This window comes from Cupressus sempervirens, chromosome 5, assembly GCF_028749045.1.
Source record: "Cupressus sempervirens isolate cs-2001-9-10 chromosome 5, ASM2874904v1, whole genome shotgun sequence".
Taxonomy (NCBI): Eukaryota; Viridiplantae; Streptophyta; class Pinopsida; order Cupressales; family Cupressaceae; genus Cupressus; species Cupressus sempervirens.
The window spans coordinates 60,798,563-60,821,662 of record NC_143122.1 but is presented as its reverse complement, the minus strand read 5'-3'; the positions used below and the strand labels follow the sequence as shown (position 1 = coordinate 60,821,662).

The 23,100-nt window shown below is 35.8% G+C and overlaps 1 protein-coding gene across 3 annotated transcripts in view; it reads left to right on the top strand.

The window, feature by feature from the left end:
* The window catches only part of LOC149554544 (putative triglyceride lipase), a 329,392-nt gene that overhangs the window by 30,837 nt on the left and 275,455 nt on the right, over positions 1–23,100 (top strand). For all 3 annotated transcript variants that reach the window (XR_016364383.1, XM_089828589.1, XM_089828587.1), the window contains exon 3: positions 6,927–7,008. Coding sequence is in view for 2 of the 3 variants with exons in the window: in XM_089828589.1 (XP_089684715.1) it covers positions 6,927–7,008 (82 nt within the window). In the remaining variant the exon portion in view is untranslated. The remainder of the gene's footprint in view (positions 1–6,926; positions 7,009–23,100) is intronic.

Below are 23,100 nucleotides of genomic sequence, written 5' to 3'. Positions count from 1 at the left end.
TAACAAGGATAGGAACAAGGTGAAAGATAAGGATGAACTACGTATAGCACAAGAAGTTTTAATTCTAGCACAGCAGGCAGAGGCTTCAATAGATTGTCAAGGGGCACCGAAGGGGTGAAGAGGCATAGACGGAGGGAGTGCACTCACCTAGGAGACTGAGGAGTGTTGAGGAATTGCTGGAGGAGATTCGACAACGATCAAATATGATGGAAGAAGCGAAGGAGTTTCTTAACTTGTATACCTTGAGGGGAGAGTGTCCAAACGGAAGGGAAGCAACTCGCATGGTTTGGAGTGCTGAGGGAGCACGAGCATGGAGTGAACTCTTCGTTCCCGATACACTAGATGAACGAATACAGGCGAATAATAGAACAACCTCACTTGAAGAAGACCTTTCACCAGGAAATGCGGTTGTCGGAAACAAGATTGTTATACAGAACAACGCGGGAGTGCAGAACAGTGTGGGAGTTCAGAATAGTGTGGGAGCTCAGAATAGCACAAGAGCTTAGAACAGCACGGGTACACAAGTACCTCTGAATCAAAGGAAAGTAATGATGGTAGGTCTTAAAGAAAAATTACCCAAGTTTCATGGTGATGGTATAGCAGACCCTCTCCGACATTGTAAAACGTGTGAAATCATATGGATGGCAAACGGCATGACGGATGAAGATGATTGGGTCAGACAATTCCTAGCGACCCTACGGGGTGTGGCAATAGATTGGTTTTCCAACACTAGTCCTCAAAAACTCACTACATGGGAGAATGTTAAAAAAGAGTTCATAGTAGAATTCAGATTGCTTTGGGATGATAATGAAATAGTAGCCGAGATATATAGTACTAAGCAAGGGAAGAACGAAATAGTACAGGCCTATGCCAGATGACTGAAAGAGTTGGTTGGGAAGATGGAAAATCAATCAGTAGATGGTTTGAAAAATATGATGGTTTGTAGAGGGGCTACGACTAGCTCTAAAAAAGAAAATGAAGATAGTACCACCGACGTCGTACACCGATGTGTATACTCGTGCAATGGATTTAGAAAGTGAAAAAATGACCAGTAAGAAGAAAAAACATAAATCCTCCGATTCAAATGATTCATCCTCTGATTCAAATGATTCATCCTCTGAAAGTAGCAGTAGTGATGAAGAGTCGAACAAGAAGGTGCGAGCATTACAGAAAGATATGCTTTGTATGATGAAACAATTTAAGAATTTGAAAAAGAATCCGGACACAATGAAGGGAGAACTGTGGTGCACAAATTGTAAAGAGGATTGCCATATGAAGGGCTCATGCTCGAAGAAACAGTTTTGTGACATCTATCAGGTGGCGGGACATTCCCTCAAAGAGTGCCCATTTAACATGAAAGCAAAAGGACACCAAAAGGTGTCACTAACGCAGGAAGCGTCCAACAACAATAACACAAACAATGATGCAACTTCGGGTGGATATTGCAATAACAACAGACATGGAAGGGGTGGAAACAATAACAATAACAATGGATATGATGCGATGGATAGCCGATGATACAGTGTCAGGCATGCAATCTTTGGGGCCACTTCACTAGGGACTATCCTACGAAGGAGACTCCACAACTACTATGTAGATGGTGTGGTCCAGGGGACTACGAAAATGCAAAATGTCCAAAACAAGGGGTAAATCTATTAAGCATTAAAACATGTGATGAGAAAGTACTGACAGTTACATGGGAGTAAGTGAGGAAAACGAAATATCTAGATGCAGAAGAAGAGAAGGAAAGGTTACAAAAAGCACGAACAGAGATAGAAAAGCAGATGAAAGCAGAGAAATCACAAGGACATGGCTGAAACTTCGAAGAGGAATTTGGCAGAACAAAACATGATGAAACAGATAATGCAAACAAAAGTGCCGATTAAACTAAATGACCTCCTCATGATGCCACAGTTGTGTACAACCATTATGAATATAACACCATCCCCGAGAGTGACGGAGGAAGTAAGGGAACAATGACAACAGACCTGATGCTACTGGCACTTACAACAGGAAGACACCCGATAGTAGTGGAGATGGGCATTTTGGGTACTGTGTTGATGGATACAATTGTAGACGGAGGATTGGGGGTGAACGTGCGACCGGAAGATATTTGGAAAAAGCTTGGACAACCAACACTAGGGCCACCTACTTTCTAGTTACTCACAGTAGATTAGCATGGGATAAAGCCGTTGGGGACTTTAATGGCACAGCCGGTAACAATTGAGACAACCATTTTTACTGAATTTTGTGGTCATCCCACTGAAGAGAAGAGGGTATGATGCCATCCTTGGATGGGGGTGGTTGGTGCAAGCAAAGGTAGAGCATGATTGGAAACGAAATACCCTGTCCATGGAGAAAGGAGGCAGGAGATTCATAATTGATTTGCATACACAAATGGTAGGGGAAGAAGCAGCGTCGTCAGACTCGGAAGGAGAAGGCGAGAGGGATGATGAAGGAAAAAAGAGGATGGAACTAGATCAAGGGGTGTTGAGATTGGAAGGAGGGTCAACTGATGATGACCTAGATTCAGTGAATGGATTGCTACATTGGCAGATGGAGGATAATGAGCTCTTTCCAAGTTGTAATATGTTAAAGGTTGACGAAGGTGAAAAAGAAGAGGAAAATGAATGTTCGAAGGAATATAGAGAAGCAGAAGAAGGAAAGGAGGTTACGACTGAAGCTGAAGGGAGGAACATACCGTACAAACCCAGAAAAAAGAAAGATTACACCGTACGACACACGGTGAATGGACCGGTATAAAGGTGTCGACAACAAGGAAAACACATCGTATAGGCTGCACAGGAAACAAAGGAAACAAAGAGGAAGGGCTTAGTAAAAACTGCAGTTGTACGGAGTGAAGGTTCTAGAATCAAGAATATAGTTATTGACAACAAGGAGTGGTAGCTCACGAAATTCATGGTACCCAGTTCGAGGATTGCAACCGAGAACAAGTTGGGCAACATGGAAAGCTTAAGGGAAAGATTGTATAATTTGAACAAACTCAATGAGTGACGGTTGTAGGCACAGTGGGCCATCAAAGTTACACAAAACCGACGGAAGGCATGGCATGAGAAACACTTAAAATTAAACAACTTTCAACCGGGCCAGTTAGTATTGAAGTATAATGGATGGAATGAAATCAAACTTGGGAAGTTCAAATTTAAATGGGTTGGATCATACTAGATACGGGAAGTTGGCTATAACGGAGCAATTAAGTTGTGGACACTGGATGGAAAAGAAATACTAGATGCAGTGAATGGATTGAAGTTAAAAATATACCATGAAAGAAATGGTCCCCCGCCGACATACAATTGAGAAAGAAAAAATGACTGTAAATAATGTATATATGTATAATAAGTAAATAAAATATAGAAGTTGAACATAGTTTTAAAGTGCCAAGTAATAAACTATAGTTTTAAAAGTGTGAAGATGAAGAAGCAGGATGCAAAATTGGAATGACTGGAATTTTAGACATTAAAAGCCTACCGTACGGCCTTAAGGGACATAATATGGAGTTAAACATAGCTCTAAGTGCTAGATAATAAAGAAACAAAAGATGAAGGATTAAAAGAGTAGAAAAAATTAAAATATAATTGTGAAATCAAACTATAAAAACAATGGAAGTATGGCCTACTGTACCGCGTGAGTCCGTACAAAATTGAGAGGCATATCACAAGCTAAAAAACCTTCGTACGGCTAGAGGAAAGCTGCAGGAAAAGTTAACATAAGAACGTACGGTGTACGGCAAATAGGAAGTGCACAAGAGAGAATTTGAAGCCATACAGCCAGATCCCATATGATTCCAAGCAAAAACTATATAGTTAGAAGAGGACTGTATGACGACACAGCATAGTCGTACGGTGACATAGCATAGCCGTACGACTGAGGGTGTATGTAAAGACAACTGTATGGTGTTAAAAAGAGAGGATTGTACGGCGAGAGTAGAATTGAAGCTGAAAAAGGACCATACGGCCATCCAGGAAGGAAAAGAGATCGATTATAAGGAGGCTAATGACCGTATAGCCTCAAGAAAGCCTTGCAGGTATGTAAAGCTACCGTATGAAAGGAAAGGAGGGAAAATATTCCAATTAAGCTACTACTGTATAGAAGGGAAGATCGTGTGAAGTGAAGACTGTACGAATACAGGAAGGGAGCCATTCCATATGGTAGGAACTGGAGAGGGGGAAGAAGATTGCAGTACATCAGTAGACGCAGAAGAAGGGTGATAGGAGGTTTTCTAAAAAAAAAAAAAAAGACGACGGATTGAAATAGTTCAGAATGAGTAACGCATGATGCCAAAGGGAAGGGAAAGACATAAGCAGTAGTAAAACATTAACGGTTGCCAGAAAGAGTGTGGGATCAGCAGAAAATCAGAAAAATAGTGTGTTCCATGCAATTTTGTGTGGGTTTGAGAGTGCTAATTTGGTCTTGGCGGCGGGGGCATTGCTCCTCGACCTCGTTGGGGGTGATGCCCCCTAGACCACCAGTCGGTGCGGTTATTAGTCGTGGGAAGTGTGACTAGTTGATGAGATCTGGAGCTGTTGCAGGCATAGTGTGCTAGAGGTGGAAAGATCAATGGAGCAAGCCTTTCGAGAGGGGTGATACGCTTTTAGGCACTTGGAGTAGGTGTTGGACGTGAAGCTATCTTGGTGGATGCATAGAGAGCTCGGGAGGAGCTAATCATCCAGTTGAAGGCAGTTCAGCGACACTTTGCTCAGTGTTGGAAGCAGAGAAAGCGACATGGGTGGGTATCAAGGTCAGCTAAGGAGACAGTATTGTGTTAGTAGAGGCTACAGATGCAACATGGTTTGGAGACCAGTTTGGTTCAGGCATGGGACGAAGGTGAAAGCGATGTAACAGAAACAAATTTATCTTGTTGTAGTTAGTCAATTAATGTATTCCGTTTTGTTAATCTCTCTCGGATATTTTGTAATTGTCATTCGGAGACAACTTTTCTTTTGGGGGGGATGATGTAGTTGGTAAAATGTATAGCGTAGCCGATGGTTAGAATAATATCCGAACAGGCGCGTGACGCTTGAGTCAGCCCTTAGGAAAGGTATATGTACATGTCCGAGATGGACTTTGGAATCATCATTATGAGCATTGTAGTCATTGTATTCATATTGTAATCATTGAGTGCATATATGAATAAAGTATCTGTTTTGTGTTGAATCGTGCTACACTACATGTGTTAAGTTTCTTACCTTGTACGGTAAACACAGATCGAACCACACTGAAAGCTTGCCCAAATGTGCAGCAATTTGACATTTAGTGGTAGGGATTTGATTGCCAAACATAGGACAGAAATCACGTCAATCAGAAAGGATATTAGGCATCTGTAATTGCAGATAACATTCACACTGATCCAAGGATGATGGATGCCAAACTTCAATGAGATCAAACTCCCCAAATGCAAATAAGAATCATCACAAACTCCTAGTGTAGTAGTTGTTTTTCAAGCTACAACAGGAGTAGAAATGGAAGACTCCCAAATTAATTCACAAGACTCAAATTCCAAAACTACCATATCTCAGCAGTAGGTTGGAAAATAATCAGCTTCAACAATTAATCTTCTCCTTAGCCACAATAAAACAATAGGAGAAATTAGCAAATAGTTTTACCTAAATTAAATCTCAGTTTTGAGTCTACAATACTTCAGCTGTAGATCCAATGAAACAACCCAAAATTCACTCATATACTTCAGCAAGGGCATGAAAATTAGAACTCAGAAAAAGCCACAAAGGCAACAAAAGCAAATATATATTCAAGCATGCTTTTCTCAACAAATGGGCTTGTATTTATAACCTCCAAATTCTCTTTTGTTGCCAAAATGTAACTTCACTCAAGAAGCTTCACCACACGACATTAATTAGAAGCTTCCTCTAAATTCTCTCACTTGACTTGGCTTAACTAATTAATAAATGACACTTTCCAATGATAACTCAACTCCTAACTAAAGTGAAATTATAAAGTTAAACTATAACTTTATAATAAGCCATTTAATAATTAATAATAATTTGGCCACTAAAAATATAATAACTCCCAAAATACTCATTATGTAAATATGCCGTCTAAAATAGGAGTCATACCTATTATTTCTCCATGTGACCAAATGCACTTTCGAAAAATAGAAAGGGTCCATCTTGATCAACACCAATTTATCACAGATAGTAAGTACACAAAACTAAGCCCAAACGAAGTTCGATCTGAGCCAAACGAAGGCCAATCTATAGCTTATTGAGATGTGGAGAAGATAAGACCCTCCCAAGCCAAGCCTCTGCCATAGAAGACCTTTTATCCACATTAATTAGCCTACAAGGATCACAATAATAGGCTAATCCCTAAAACTCAGATGCCAACAAAGTTGGGGACATTATAGAAACTAACAACTACTGAAAGCAGAAATAAAAACATTCTATCTAAACTAAAATGACATAATCTAAACTAATAAATAACTAATAAATACAATATAACAATTGATATATGTGTGTGTGTGTGTGTGTATTAGTTTAACATATTTTGTAATAAATCATGTTTTTCTAATAAACTCATGCATAAATAGCTGATAATTTTATATAATTACATTATATTATGGAAAGTGTGATCTGTAAGAGTATTGGTAAAGTTTGATTGACATTCGTTCCTATACATTGCATTGATGTACATTGTATCTGCTTAATGAAACCCTTTGTTTTCTCAATTTGGCCTTATGATATTATCTTCCTAGAATTTCCTGAAAAATGAAATATGTTTTAATCAGAATATATGATTTTTCTGAGAAACAATACCATGTTAGTTTCTGTCACTATGTTGGTAAGCAATGCTGAACACAAGTTATACAATTTAGAAGCTTGTTTCAACATATTGTCTTAGTGTACATGAATAGGGTTGATGGTGATAAGTTCGTGAAATCTTAATTGCAGGCACTTTCTTCATGATATCTATGATGGTCAGTTGTTTGTTAAGCTGAAGAAAGGGGTAAATTTGCCTGCTATGGATCCATGGGTATACTCAAATCTTTTTCTTTTTCTTTTAAAAGAATTTCCCGCTTTTCATTTCTCTTCTATTCAAGTATTTGTTGTAGTAGTTATTTCAAATTGTTTTCCTCACCTCAAAAACAAAAATAGATAGTTACAAAAGTTTATATGGATGCAACATTATACAAGCTTTGGCCACAAGTAAAATAATAGGTTCAATCTATCTAAAGAAGGTGACTTGCCTTCAAAGATGTTTTGCACAACAATAAAATGTCATCAGAACACATTTCCATAGCTCATCACTCTTTAGGTCAAACAATAAAGACATGTTACATTTGACACAATTCATGGTTCATAACTAAAGATTCTTTAGTGCCTGATGGCTATCACTATCATTATACGATTTTCAAGTTGTAACCAAATCCATATGTCACCTGTCTAAAGTACTACACCTCTAAGTCACCTATTGATCTTAATGCGAAAATAAATTGGTTCATTTATAATACTTGTTGAGTAACATGGATTGTTTTTCTGCAAATGTATTAACATTGCCAATGTAATTGATGTGTTTCAAATGCAGATTTGGATCTCATATAAATATGAAAGGAAGAGACATGTCTCTAAGGTTTAATCATCATTTAATTAATATATTTAATAATAATAATTTGTATAATATATATATTCATATATAATAAATATATAAAATATATATATATATATATATATATATATATATATATATATTCATATATAATCCAATATAATATAATATATATATTATATACTATAATATATATATTATATACTATAATATATATATTATATACTATAATATATATAATAATATATAGTATATACTATAATATATATAATAATATATATTATTATTACATGAATAAGTATATATAGGAAATGATGATTTACCAATAACAACAATGTATCTCAGATCGAATTAATCCGACGGAAGCTACAACTTTAACACTCCGTCTTCGCTAGGGAGGATTTATAGAACACATTATGCTCTCAAGAATATGTAGAGATATCATCTCAATATGATATTTTTGGAATGAGACATTCAAGTATATCAACATAAATCCATCAACTTAGATGTTATATTTCAATATAATTCAAAGTATGATTCAACAAGAAATACTAATCATATGATATTCATCATACATATATACTTTTGGTATGTGCACTGGCATCAAATCCTTGATGCCTACCAAAAGAATTTGTTATATCCTAGAAGGATATGAGTTATCTGATTTCCAGCATTCCGAAACAACAATTTAACATAGTCTATCAGATAACAAGAAATCACAATGTTATGGTCTCTATCATGACAAGTATAATGATCTCCGACATTTTGGGACAACAACTTAATGAAGTTGGATCATGATACGTTCATTATCATGATTTCCAACACTTTGGGACAACAACTCAATGAAGTCTGTCATGATAACAGGTCTACCATTTATAAGATTGTCACCTTACAATGGCTACCTTCTATTTGATCATGATAAGTTCGTTATAATGACTTCCAACACTCTGGGACAAGAATTTAATGAAGTTTGTCATGATAATAGGTCTACCATTTATAAGATCGTCACCTTACAATGGTTACCTTTTGTTTATATATGTCAATGAAAGACTATCACCTTTCTTTATATATCATATTCGAAATGGTAACCACCATGAACCAAGTCAGAGGGTGGTACAAAAGCTTTCACCTCAATTCTCTCTCACGGAGAAGAACGCATTACAAGGAACTTCACTTAGAACTTCTAGCCATAGAGAAGATATCATTCACAAAGGATTGCACCTCAAAATTCTCCCTCTAAATAATGATCCTGGGAAGTTAGGTCTAGTAGTTACTCCCTTAGAGGCTCTCTTCCCCCAAGGATTCTTGTCACACTCACTCTAAATCTGATATCAATCCTCTGATTTTCTAGCAATAAGTCAATACTTCCTCATGATGCACTCAAGAGTAGGCCCATCAAAATCATGTAGTCAGATACATGTATTTCTAGACTCCCTCTGAGTATTAATCTTCTAAGCTCCCACGTTGCCTTCGAAGAAGTGTCATACTCCCTTTTAATTTAGAAGGATACACATAATCTCAATCATCAAAGATATTTGCTTCAAGAGCCTCACTTTGTCTAGCCTGATCACAACTTTTTTTAAGCTACTTTTATAAGTTGCCTAATTTGTCATTCTTCTTTTCGTGCAAGATCAACTTCAGATAGAAAGGAAAAGATCAAGGCAAATAACTCTTATAGTATGTGTAGAATTACAAATAAGAGAGAGACTACAATAAGTAAGTAATTATAATACTCAAGGATAATAAATACTTATCTGCACATTAATGTGTAATGTCCCCTTTTTAGCATTCATAGCATGATGTTGTCGTTAGCCTATTTTTCCCACGGTCTCGTAGGCTAACCAGGACATTAAAGGGACTTAGAGGCCATTTGGCCTACATAGTTTTAGTTGCAGGTCTTTCTGAGGGGTTTTGAGGCAACTTTGGGCATACTTACTATTTTTATAGTAAGTCATCTTGGATATGGTCGGACATCCAGTGGTAGCGGTATGTCGATGGTAATTGTTTAAAATCGACAAGAAGACTTGTTTATCATTGATAAGATTTTTTATGCATTGATAAAGCTATTTTATAAAGTTAAATTTAAATATTTAACTTTATTAATGCATAGACTATAGTTTGTGGGAAATATTTAAATTAAAAGAGTCCCCTTTATTTTATAACACATTGGAGACATAAGTTACATAAAAGGAGTTATTTTTTATCCCACATTGAGAAACGAAAGATGGAGCTCTTGTGAGAACACTATAAAAGAAATGGAAGAGCTTCTTTTTAGCATGCTGGGGAAAATCAAAGAAATTGAGAAATTTTCTAGAGATCGTGTCTCAATAGTTTGAAGGACAAAATCCCTTCAAGCTGAAAATCTTGACGCCATTGAAAGATAAGGTCTTGAGATTCAACAGGGTAGTAGTCTAAAAAAAGCAGATACGAAAAAGCAGCCCGAAAAAGAAGAACCGAAAAAGCAGGCCGAAAAAGCAGTCCGAAAAAGTAGTTCGAAAAAGTAGTTCGAAAAAGCAAATCGAAAAAGCAAAACAGAAGGGGCAGCATTGAAGAAAATTATTACAGCCATCTACAATCAAGTTCCTTTATTAGTATTGTTTTTTTAGGGTGTTATAAGTTTTAGCTGTAAGTGTGCATTATACCAGCGTTATCATTTTGTAATCCATGTAAATGTCAAAAGTCTTGGCCATATTTCATGAGCATTGTATTAGAAATTTCATTGCAAATTAAGAAGATAATAGTTGCTGGTGTCATTTAAGCAATTTAATATCATTATTTATCAGCTAGTTAGTTTGTACACCAACTGTTTGTTAAAATGCCAGTTGGCTGTAGGTGTTCATTTTTCATGCTTAGATCATATATATGCACTGAATATTGTCAAAAATTAGTAGCACGCTCATGTTAGGCCATTGTGTAGTACATTTGGAGTCTTCTAGCACAAGATTCTCATTGATGCAAATTGAAAAAGAGTCATTTAAAGCCAGCTGAAAAACTATATCAGTCATACGTCCCTTGCATGTGAATTGTTTGATGAAATTCCTTGAGCTTTCATCAGCATTTTTTGAGGGCAGATTTGAGGAGGGTTATTACAGTGGTATCAGAGCTTGCTTGCAAAGTGTTTGACGAAATGTCAAACAACTGAAGTATAAAGATTTTTGGTGTTTGAAGAAGTTATAACCTATTGGGGTTATTATAGTGGTATCAGAGCTTGCTTTCAAAATGTTTGACGAAATGTCAAACAACTGAAGTATAAAGATTTTTGGTGTTTGAAGAAGTTATAACCTATTGGGGTTATTACATTATGTTCTTGATACAAGTTGCTCCAATGAAGGTTTATATGTATCAAATAAGATGATGTCTTTGTATAAACATTTGTCAACCATTGGGAATGAAACATTGGTTATTATTCCCCCCACAATGTAAAATTCCCACTCATTCCATCAACATTGTCAGTGATGCTTAGTTCTCATGAGCGATAATTTCGTTCTATGCAATTCATATCTTGAGGAATGTATTGAAGTTCTGCTTCCATGAATGATCCATCATTGCTATTATTCCTCATAGCATCATCTCCTTTGTAAAGAACCAAACTGGCTACCGGCTTGAATATTGAAGCACAATTTATTGTCTTTGCAAAATTTTAACAATTTAACAATGTATTTGCTTTTTTGTTTTGAAGATTAAAATCAACTACTTTAAAAAACTTGAAATGAAAATATTAAAATCAGATAATAACCGGATAAACTCCCACTACACTTTATTTTTGCTTGTTACTTTGGAGATAACAAATTAGAATTACGTAATATAAAGATGGCACCTGAATTGCAATTAAATGTATCAAACCTGTGAAACTCAGTTGCTCCTTATCGTTCACTATGATCCCACAATGCCAAACCCAACCACAGATGCTAGATGTCCTTGGGTGGCTCATGGAAATGTACATGTAAAAATGGCAAGTAGGGGAGCCGGAACATAGATGTGGCTTCCCAAATCCCTTAGCATGAGCTGCTGACTGGTAATGCAGGCTCCAGTAAATGCCGCACGGCCTCTAGACAATTGTTTCCCCTCAAGCACGGGCTGAAAGTAATAACTGGGCACAATGATGCAGACGTCCAACCTATTCAGAATAATCTGCCTTAGTTCCAATCCTGACCGTTGGTAGTAATAAATATGCAGACTTCCAATAAGAAATTTGATCTCTAATACAGGCTCTCAACAAAAACTTAAAACTTCACACTTCAAGAATTTATTAGTTACGAATTCTCCAAGCCATAAGGATATAGTAAGGAGACTCAGCAAATTGTTTACAGCAATGCAATTTGCAATGAAATTACCAGAACAATCTCCTAGATATAGGAAAACATAGATAGGAGATTTAGCTAATGAAACCACTATACATCAGTAGTGACTTCAAACATCAGAAACTTCAGAGACACTTATACTTCAGCAAGGGCTCACAATTCAAAACTCAGGAGAAAGCCACAAAGGCACAAAATTAAATATATAATTAAGCGTGTTTGTCTTTCCCAATGAAATGAGCTCTTATTTATAAGCATTCGTCGGCAGAATTTTTTGTAAAACTCCACTCCACTTCAAAAATCATGGAAGTTTCTCAAAAGAGCTCAACATTAGAAACTTTCCAACTTGTTTTTTAGAAATATCTCTTAAAGTCATCATTATAATAATATAAACATTATTATAATAATGCAACTCAGTGAATAATATATAAATAAGAGCCCATGCAATTCTTAACCTAATTAATTGCAGGTGACGACCAACTGCCAAGCCACCCACTACACTGCCAGAAATAGCAACTACTAAAAATAGACTTACTAAAAATAGTAAATCCATAACTGATACCCCCAAAACGCCCTGCTAGCTCACGAGGATCACTATGGTGAACTGACTTGGTCAATTGCAGGAACTTGCTAAAAATGGGGACATTACATCCTTGGTGTGAGTATGTAAAGTTCCCTCTATATAGTTGCTTTGATTCTATTTGATTTTCCAATTTCAAGAGGATTTTTATTGTTTCTTTTTGGAATATTTCTCACCTTCAGTTTGATATGCAGTAGGGTTTACCTTGGTTTTAAAGAGATTGTATATGTTTTACTCTTCAGAATACATGTTTCCTTTATTTGCTTCCTCTCTTTCAAGGTTGCCTCTAATCAAATGTTGGTTTCCCTCTGAATCTCAATCTCCCTCTTTTTCCTGCAATAAAATTCTCGGAAGAAAAAATCAGGGAAAATAATTCTTATATTATGTATAGAATTACAAATAAAAGGCTGACTGCAATAAATAGATAAATGTAATACTCAAGGAAAATACTTATATGTATAGAAACATCTTTAATGCAATCTTTTATACTTCTTGATTCATCATCCTCGTTATAGTAATATCAATACTTCCTCTAATTTATATCTTTTACATTATTCTAATATTTGGGGAATCCTTAATCTTAGTCATGTTGGTCAAGATCAAATGGAGATCATTGTTTTACATACCAACATTATAAAGATTATAGAAAACATAGTCATATCTATTAGATCTCCTATTATGATACTATACCATTTGAATCAATCTTTCCATACATAATATTTTATAATAATTATAAAATATCACTTCAAATATTCTTAAGTGTCATAATATCAAATACATATTATTTCACTTATATCTACCTTTAAGGAAATAAATGAGTAATTATATAAAATAAATTCATAACAAAATAAAAATAAAAATCATTGTACTTACTTCCAGTCCTTGTGGTACCCACAAAATGACTTTCGTATATCTTTAATTTGACTTACCTTCTTTGGTGCATATTCCAAAATACCGAGTGCAATTATATTTCTATTAAAATAGCGACAATGTCAAGGAAGTCTTTTTCGATGTGCCCAATATTTGAAAGTACTCGGTTCCCACAGTACATGGCTCACCAACGTGTTCAAAATGTGAAGGTTAATCCATATTATTTGGTCTTCTAGCTGAAACGCAAGGGTATTGTGATGCACTTTCAAATACATCTTCTCGGGCTTTTATAGATTTGATCTTTCATATCAAGTGTGATACACAATCCTGATTGAGGCGTGATGACCACCTCACTCCCATTTCTTAGGTGTTGTGTCAAATAGTTTGGCTATTACCCTTTATGCTTTGCTACATAAGAGAGTTGGCTTCAAAAATCTTTAGGACCCGACAATCATATCCGTGACTCTCGGCATGTTATTGTTGGAAAAGCTGATGATTTCTTCATGATACAAAACAATTCATGACATTTCAATTAGTTTTGAGTTCTTCAATCTATTTAACATGTGACGTGGTGGAATCCACATCGGATGGATTTGATGTTATCATTTCAATAACTTGTGCAAGTTATCCTTGTGCCCTCCCAATGAATCGCTGCCTCTGTTGGAACCTCCATTTTCCTTCTATTGCTCCATTGATTTATTAGAGTTTCCATTTTGGTTCAGCCCAATCTGTAGTTGTATGCTGCATTAGATTATGAGGATTTTTGTCTTTTTTTGGGACTTTCTAGAGTTGCATTAAGTTGTTGGTATTCTTAAATTATTTACATGCTCAAATGGTTGTAGTAAGAGTTGTTGAAGGCTCCCAAGGCCTTTTGGCAAGGAGCTTGTATGTGCATGGGTGATGGGCTTTCTTTGATCCTCCTTATGCTTGTGTCTCTCGTGCTTTGAGAGTTACGTGGATGCCATGTGAATTGGTGTATATCAGTTGTTCACTGCAGACCCTCTTCGTTTAAGATTGTCGGTCGATTGCTTTTGCACTGGTTCTACCTTGACTGTTATGTGCTGTTCTTCTACCCTCTTTATTATGGACACTTTTACTGAGCAATTAATAGTGTTGAATATAAATGTTCTTTCCTTAATCTATCCACACATTAGATTGTTATATTCGCTGATCAGATTTAAGAGATTTGATGCCAATACCATTAAGATTTATTGTTGATTTTATTTTCTTACATTTGCAATATAATTTTGATACCATGTTGAGCAACATGGATTGTTTTCCTGCAAATGTATTAACATTGCCAATGTAATTGATGTGTTCCAAATGCATATTTAATTAATATATTTAATAATAATAATTTGTATTGAATTAATCTAACTGAAGCTTGTTGGGTGGATATTTTGCAACCGACAGTTATAGGTAAAAATCCAGTCGCAAAATAGGATGACCAGCCACAGCATGTGAGATAGAGTCTCTCCTACCTTAAAGGGAAGGCTCCCCCTTTTCACCATTCCTTGAATCAACACAAGGTAAGCAAGAAGTTGAAAGATTTATAAATAGAGTGTTACTAATATCCTTTCTTCTTAACTTTCAAGAAATGATCCACTTACTCGTAGAGCAAATAATGGGCAAGGTGAATCTCCAACTGCACTTCTATCAAGAGCTGGAAATAGTGATACTGATAAACTTTTACTTACTCAAAGGCTAGCTAAAATGTACCAATTTGGCTCTAAGTCCAGTCGTACTTCTATATGGAAAAACTCTACAATTAGGGCACAAAGACTCCTAAAAGTGAGAATACTACTATTTTGCAAATTAAGAAGAAAATATAAGTTACGGACAAAACTTCTAGCTATACACCTTCATCATTGCTCCTGGTCAAAGCTCTGGCTTCAATTGTTTCTCAACTCTTTTCTATTTAATTCACTAGAACAGTTACCAATAACACAAGACACTATGAATCAAAGACAACTTGGATGAATTATTGACAAAGCTTACAATTCACACAAATAACAATCTCACTTAATCAAAGTTAAGTCTCAAATGCTTCTTTGTATTCACTTTCTCTCAAAATAGTGCTTACACAAACAAAGTTATGCTGGCACAATTTCTCCAGAGTTTTCTTGCACAAAAGATAATGATGATTTTACAATGAGGGGGCACTCCTTTATATAGGCAAAGATGTTGAGAAAAAGGTGGAGGAAAAAGTGGGAGCAACTCAACCAACTTTGACCTAGTCTAACTACAGAAAATTAAGGGTTACATGCAACTGCACATGCAACTCGCATTTCAACTTTTACATACACATGTAAGTCGCATTACATGTAATTACACATCTTCATGTAATACATCCTCTTCAATTACAAACATGTAAGAAGAGGAAGACGGAAGAGAGTCGAAACAATCCTGAAGGACCTTGTACTTGACGATGCAATCCCGGATGATCACAGGATTGGGAGTTCTTGTATTTTGTACTGTTACATTCACCTTGATAACCATGGTATTATGTCTTTTGATAGCTTGATGTGATTAAACTTTTCTTGTTCAAGTTGTCGTGAATTCTCTTTTGTAGATCAGCACAAACTGAAATTTTTGACACTTTGAAAACCTTCTTGACAATGTCCGGATGTAAATTCAGAACAACTTTCCATCAGCATCTTTAATTTTTTTTTTTTTAAAGTAAAGTGCTTGGTGCATGGGAATCCATGCAAACGGAGATTGCTGATTTTCAAATGTGACTTAGGGTCTTCAAGACATCATTACACGAAAAATGATTACATGTAAATGCAACATGTAATGAGGAATGGAAAGTGAGATGACATGCAAATGCGGATGGAGGACGAGCTTTTACATGTAAGTGCAAATGGAAGATGAGGTGCAAAGCATGGAAAGATGTGGAAAATGGAAAAATATGTATTTGCTTATGGAGGTGAATGCATATGGAGAGGCGAAAATGGAAGCAGAAAATGGGATTACATGCATATGTGGATGGTGAATGAGATGAAAAACATGTAATCACATTTGTCAGATGAGATGTGAAGTGTTGTGGCTTGGAAAATGGAAGTGGAATGTGATGATGCTTTCGTATGAAATGGAAAGTGGAGTGAAGTGAAACGTGCTCAAGTTCTTGGGAAAGAACTTGCAATTTCTTTCAAAGTAGAGAAAAAACCGAAATGCAAACAAGCAAAACACAAAAACAAGCACAAAACAAACACATGCCTTTGGCAAAAAACTCAAACATGTCAAGATGCAATGCACTTCAACATGCAAATTTGAATTTGGAGTTTGGGGAAATTCGAAAAGTGTAAAAATGAGAGTTTTCATCATTTTTGAAGGCAAAATGCACTTTTCATGGCATATCTATGGACAAATGGCAGTCATCAAGCAATAATATGTATGGAAATAGCAAGATAAGCATGAATTGATGAGCAAGTTAGAAAGATTCCACTTACATGAAGATTAAGTGCCAAAAATGAAGGAGAAAGAGCCAGAATAGCAAGTTTTATAGACTTAAGACCAATTCTCCTTTAAATCCGGATTTTCGAACAACCTTTTGACTTTTTTCGCACTTGTATGTAATAGACATTCAATGGTCGAATTTGACATGAAAGTGCGAAATAAATTATCTCTAAAGACAATATCATGCATTTAAAATTCAAAAACAATCCCTCTTGATCAAAGGTATGGGCTGGAAATGCATTTTTTTGAGTTTTTTGAACAAAAATATGACTTTTTTATGCAAAAATCTGAGCCGTTTTTGCAAAAACGTGACTAAAAAATGCATGTTTTTGAGTCATTTTTGACTTGTGAATGCAAAAATGACTTCCCCAAATGCATATACATGGATCAAAATGCAAAAAAGTGGCTTCAAAACGCATATTAGTGGATTTAAACTCCAATTTTCTAGGTATTTTAAGCAAAAACGTGATTCATCATGAAAGTTTTAAAAATATTTTTGAGGCAAATGAATCCATTTTAGAAGCAAGGAAACTCATTGCCATGCAAAAACATTTCAAATGGAACAAATCCCATGCAAATCCATTGAGTAAAACTCAAGTTATGAGCAAAAATGAAAGAATTTTGGAGTTTTTCACAAAAATGTGCCCTAGATATGGACTCCCAAAAACGTTTTTCAGCACATTAAACTCATTTTTGATGGAAGCAAAATGATCACCAAGCAAAAACGCCTTGAGTGCAAAAGATTTCGTCCAAATCCATGAAGAAAATCTTGAGTTATGGCCAAAATCATATTCTTGGGGAGCAAGAACACATTTCCTTCTCAAAATCGGACATTTTAATGGCCATTGCATATTTTAAAACATGTCTTCATGCAAAATCAAACCTTTTGAGGCCATATGCATGTTTTAAGATGTGTCTCACATTTTTGATGCTTAAGCACAAAAACTCTACTTTTCATGTTATTGCATCAAAAAGGTTCACTTTTATAAGCTTTTGATGTAATGGCATAAAAAGTATCCTCAAAAGTGAGTTTTATATGTAATAACATGAAAGGTTTTCACTTTTCATCGTTTTAACATGCAAATGCACATAAAAAGTCCACTTTGAAGCCTTTAAGTCTTGTATTTCACTTAAATTTATAAAAATGTCATTAATATGGGTCAAAAATAATATTTATGCATCATTTTATTCAATATAACACAAACATTATTTTAACGTGACATTTAAATAAGTATTTGATTTTAAAACAAAAAATTTAAAATGTAACTATATAGTTCTATAGTTACTTAAAGTGAAAAATTAAAAAGTAACTTAACTTAAAATTATAACATAAGGTGCACTATAGTCACTTTAGGTTATAAATTAAAAGATAAAGTAACTTAAAAACATAACAAAAAGTGAATAAAATGTTATACTTTCGAAAAGTGAATATCAAAATGAAAATATAACATCATTTTTTTCAATTCGTGCTGTTGCACCTAAAATGTCCACTTTTGAGGCACTAAAACGGGCATAACTCTTGATTGACAACTCCGATTGACCTCTAGGTTAGACCGAATCGAAGGGGAAATCCAAAGGCATAATATGAGCAAAACCAACGGACTAAAAACAAACAAACACAAACTCAAAAGCAAAGAACAGATAGTGAAGGCTTCAAAAATCAAGCAAAGACTCGACAGAAAACAAAACGAAAAAGACTTGACGAAGGCCTTCAGTAAAATGATTCATTATATCAATTGATATTGATTGGTTGATTAATACTAACCAACTAAATAACAAACTAAACTGAGAGAAATGCGAAAGTAAGCTTGAAAAAGTTTCGTACTGTTACCTATATTTCGTGGTGACAAAATGCAGGACAACAAAGCTACAACTTTAACACTAACCCTCTTCAGCTCTAGAATACACCCAGTAGGGTGTTAACACCACTGCTGATGTGCCATCCTAGTCATACTGCAAAAGATGCTATGCTAAATCACACTATCTCAAATCCTGAATGTTGTTTCTCTATATATTTTGATAAATACCATAAGATAAAGCTGAATATTATAATTCCACATAGTTCACTCTCAACCATTACTTTCTAATCCCACAGCAAACATAATCTGCCATGCTTTCATTTAGACCTAACTAAAGCCAAATCTAATAGAATTTATCAATATGCACACTATACAAATTATTCCTTGAAGTTTGAGTCAAATATCTACTGTGACTATGTTTTTTGCCCTAAATACAGCACCAAACTGTCTATATCCAAGGCTCCTGCAAGTTCAGATTTGAAGATTCAGTTTCACCACTCAAAACAAACATAAATAGCCATTTAAATAAAAATCCTCTATTTAGCTGCAGAGCATCTGTGGGTACAAGCAATCCACATCAATAAACAATATAATCTGCTTCCAGTTGTATCAGAATCGTTGTTCAATTTTCAGTTTAGTTTTTGTAGATAAAAAGGATATTTTGGCTTGTTTAAATTCTTAAAAAAGAAAACATGCTTACTATTATCATATGCAATGTTAGCGGTTTCCAAATGTGCATTAAAAAAAAATAAAAAATAAAAAACTTATAGAAAGACTAAGTGCACAATTGAATTGAAAGGAAAAATTAAATAAATGAAGGGAAAGTTTTGGGCTGCATGTGCTCTACATTCCTGAAGATGAAGAGCGACCACTGAAGATGGAAAGGCAAGGAAGAATTAAAAGTGAAAATGAAAAGAAATATGCAAGGGAGAGTTAAACAACTTCAACGGGGAAAATAATTGTTTTTGGAGGCTGAAAAACAATTTAGGAATGAAAAAGAAATTCACTGGACAAGGAGATAAATATGGTTGTGAAGGAGAAGATAGAGAACGGGGCGGAAAAATTTGGAAAGAGCTGGAAAAGATTCAGCATTGAAAAAATAGAACAAAACAAGAAATGAGACTCGTTGTGTGGTGATATTAGGAAGGTTACTGAATATAAATATCACCACAACTAATATGATTAGAGATGAGATAAGATAAATTTATTAACGTCCAATAGAAGACCACCAAAGGGTCTATGGGACTAAAAGCGTGCAAGAATGAAACAATCGGCTACGGGAACACCAAACGATGTCTGAGAAAGAGCAATAGGAAATGAAAGAAACAAAAGGAGTGAACAAGGAGGTAAGGACTAAGGGTCCTTCCTTGCTTGAAAGAAGTCCAACATCAAAGGATAAGGTTTGGGGCGAGTACAGGCCTTGGACCGTCAGTGAGAGTTGTTGGAGGGGTGAAACTAATGAGTAAGTCCTTTGCGAGGCCTCACAGAACTAGAGTGATTGGCAGTGGTGGTACATAGTGTCCGCTTCACCCCTTGTACTGGAGACGAGGGAGAGAAGAAATAGTGATCAGCTGATCTATGGCCATCCTCTGGGGAAATAAGAGTTGAAGAGTGGTTGCAAAATTGCATAGTCTTTTGGACATATAGCGCAAGACACCTCTAATCTATATAGCTAAAGAAGGATGTGAGTGATTTGCACTCTCCAAATAAATAGTAAAATCTCCCTCTGATCTTGTTGTAGGTGGGGCAATGGAAAATGAAATGTGTCTTAGTCTCTGTGATACCAAGCGTACATAATTGATAGATTCGGTCCTCTCTATCAATGTGATGTTTGGTCTAGATCCAAAGACGGTGGGAGCCCACCTAAAAGACCCAAGAGAGATGCGTATGGCATAGCCCCACTGCTGGGACACATAGCTAGGGTGTACAATAATACCGTCCTTAATATCCATGAAATGCTTAGCATAGAAGGCCATCTTTGGACGTATCCTCCAATAGGGTTTCTCCAAGTCGTGGTGATGTACTATTTGTAGATGTCAAGCTTGACATGCCCATTTAGCTCCTGCTATGAGGGGAGGAGGTGAGCGTGAGTGTCAAGAAAGAATTGGAAGGGCGAGAGGCGATTGATATCGATCTTGATCGAGCTTAGCAAGGAAGCAGCTTGCGCATACCAGCAATAGGCTCTGGAGGTAGTATCAGAGCCAACAACTGTGACTGAGGAACAGTAAGCCAAGTTTGAGTATCTATGCTAGCCATCCCTGGAATCCCCAAAGCCATAGACATGGTGAAGAAACCAAACCAGGTCGAAAATGGCACTTAGCCTAAATGGATGAGCCCCAAACTCAACCAAAATAATGCTATGAGGGGTGTGTTGGGTGGATATTTTGCAACTAATAGTTTTGGGTAAAAATCTAGTCACAAAATAGGATGACCAGCCACAGCATGTGAGACAGAGTCTCTCCTACCTTAAAGAGAAGGCGCCCCCTTTTCACTATTCCTTGGATCAACTCAAGGTGAGCAAGAAGTTGAGAGATTTTTATAAAATGAGTGTTACCAATATCCTTTTTTCTTATCTTTCAAGAAAGAATCCACTTACTCATGGAGTGAGTAATGGGCAGGATGAATCTCTAACTACACTTTTATCAAGAGTTAGAAACTAGCTAAAAATGTACTGGTTTGGCTCTAAGTCCAGTCGTACTTCTTTGTGGAAAAACTTTACAATTAGGGCATAAAGACTCCTAAAAGTAAGAATACTTAGCTATTTTGCGAATTAAGAAGAAAATATAAGCTACAGGCAAAGCTTCTAGCTATACACTTTCACAATTGCTCTTGGTCAATGCTCTGGCTTCATTTGCTTCTTAACTCTTTTCTATTCAATTCACGAGATACAATTACTAGTAACACAAGATAACAAGAAACAAAGACAACTTGGATGAATTAGAGACAAAGCCTACAATTCACACAAATAACAATCTCACTTAATCAAGGTTAAGTTTCAAATGCTCCTTTGTATTCAATTTCTCTCAAAATAGTGCTTACACAAACAAAGTTCTACCAGCACATTTTCTCTAGAGCTCTCTTGCATAAAGATAATGATGATTTTACAATGAGTGGGGCACTTCTTTATGTAGGCATAGGAGTTGAGAAAAAGATGGAGGAAAAAGTGAGAGCAACTCAACCAACTTTGACAATAAAAGGTTACATGCAACTGCACATGCAACTCGCATTACATCCTTTTACATACATGTAACTCACATTACATGTAATTATGCTTTTTCATGTAATGCATTCTTTACAACTACTAGCAAGAAATAAAAACAAAACAACAATCTTAGAGATTGTTTCTTAGTGCCTTGAATTTGACAATGATGTCACGCATTGTGGGAAGTTCAACAATTTTCATAGTCTTCGATATGGCTTCAACTCTTACTGCATTTTCATATGCTGATTGCACAACTTCAGAACTTGTTGCCGTAGTATCTAACAAGTGTTTTGTCAAGGATTTATACAAGACAAACTTGTTCATCATATGTGAACCAGAATCTTCAAAATCTACATCAGCATTGATCCAATTGGTATATTATGAATTTACTATCTCTGTTGCAATAAGATTGCCAGATTCATCAGTAATATGACACCCCATCTGTTCCAAATCACAAGTAACACTTGTTTCGACTGCTTGACAATCTCTAAAGGCCACCTTCAACTTTGTGATCAGGTTCCTTAATGTCTCTTCCTTGTAACCAATGAGCCCTTGAAATTTGGAGAACATTTCACATGACGAAAGAATGCCACATGAAACCAAGGCATCCAAATTGAATTTCACCATTTCATCCCAATCATCAAGGATTTCCTTCAAGTTATCTGCTTCTTGAGTCAAAGAAGAAATTGAGTTTTGCTCCATTTCATTCATCTCTTTGACATGCCTAAGAACTGCAAACGTCTCTGTGATGGCTCGAGCTTCTTCAGAAATGATTTCATGTATCCAACACTTGGCGGCTTCAATCTACCTTCTCTTTTTAGACATTTGAGACATAACAACAACACTTTGAGAAGATTGTTTCTAGATTACCTCATTCAAATGAGAGACCTCCTGTTTCAGCTGATTCTTATTTTCCTAAAGCTCATGATTGCTTTTTGATAAATTACCCAATGCATCTTGAGCATCTTGCAAGCAACTCAAATGTTATTGCTTTCCAATTTCAACCTTAGTAAACTTGTAGTCAGAACGAGTAAGTTCTTCAATAGGTTTATCTACCAAGGGCTTAGCAACCTCAACAAATTTGGTTTTATCAGAATTAACCAAAATTTTGGAAACAATTTTATCTTTCAAAGATTTGGATTTAGTCTTCTTAATAGGAATATTGTCAAGAGGAACAACCACTTTCGTTCTCTTTGTTGTTATTTTACTCAACCATGCAGGCAGGCTAAAACTTTCATCCAAAGAAGTAGGCACAGTGGAGACCATTGGTATTGATCCAGATTATATATCTGTAGTGATTGAGCAAGATTT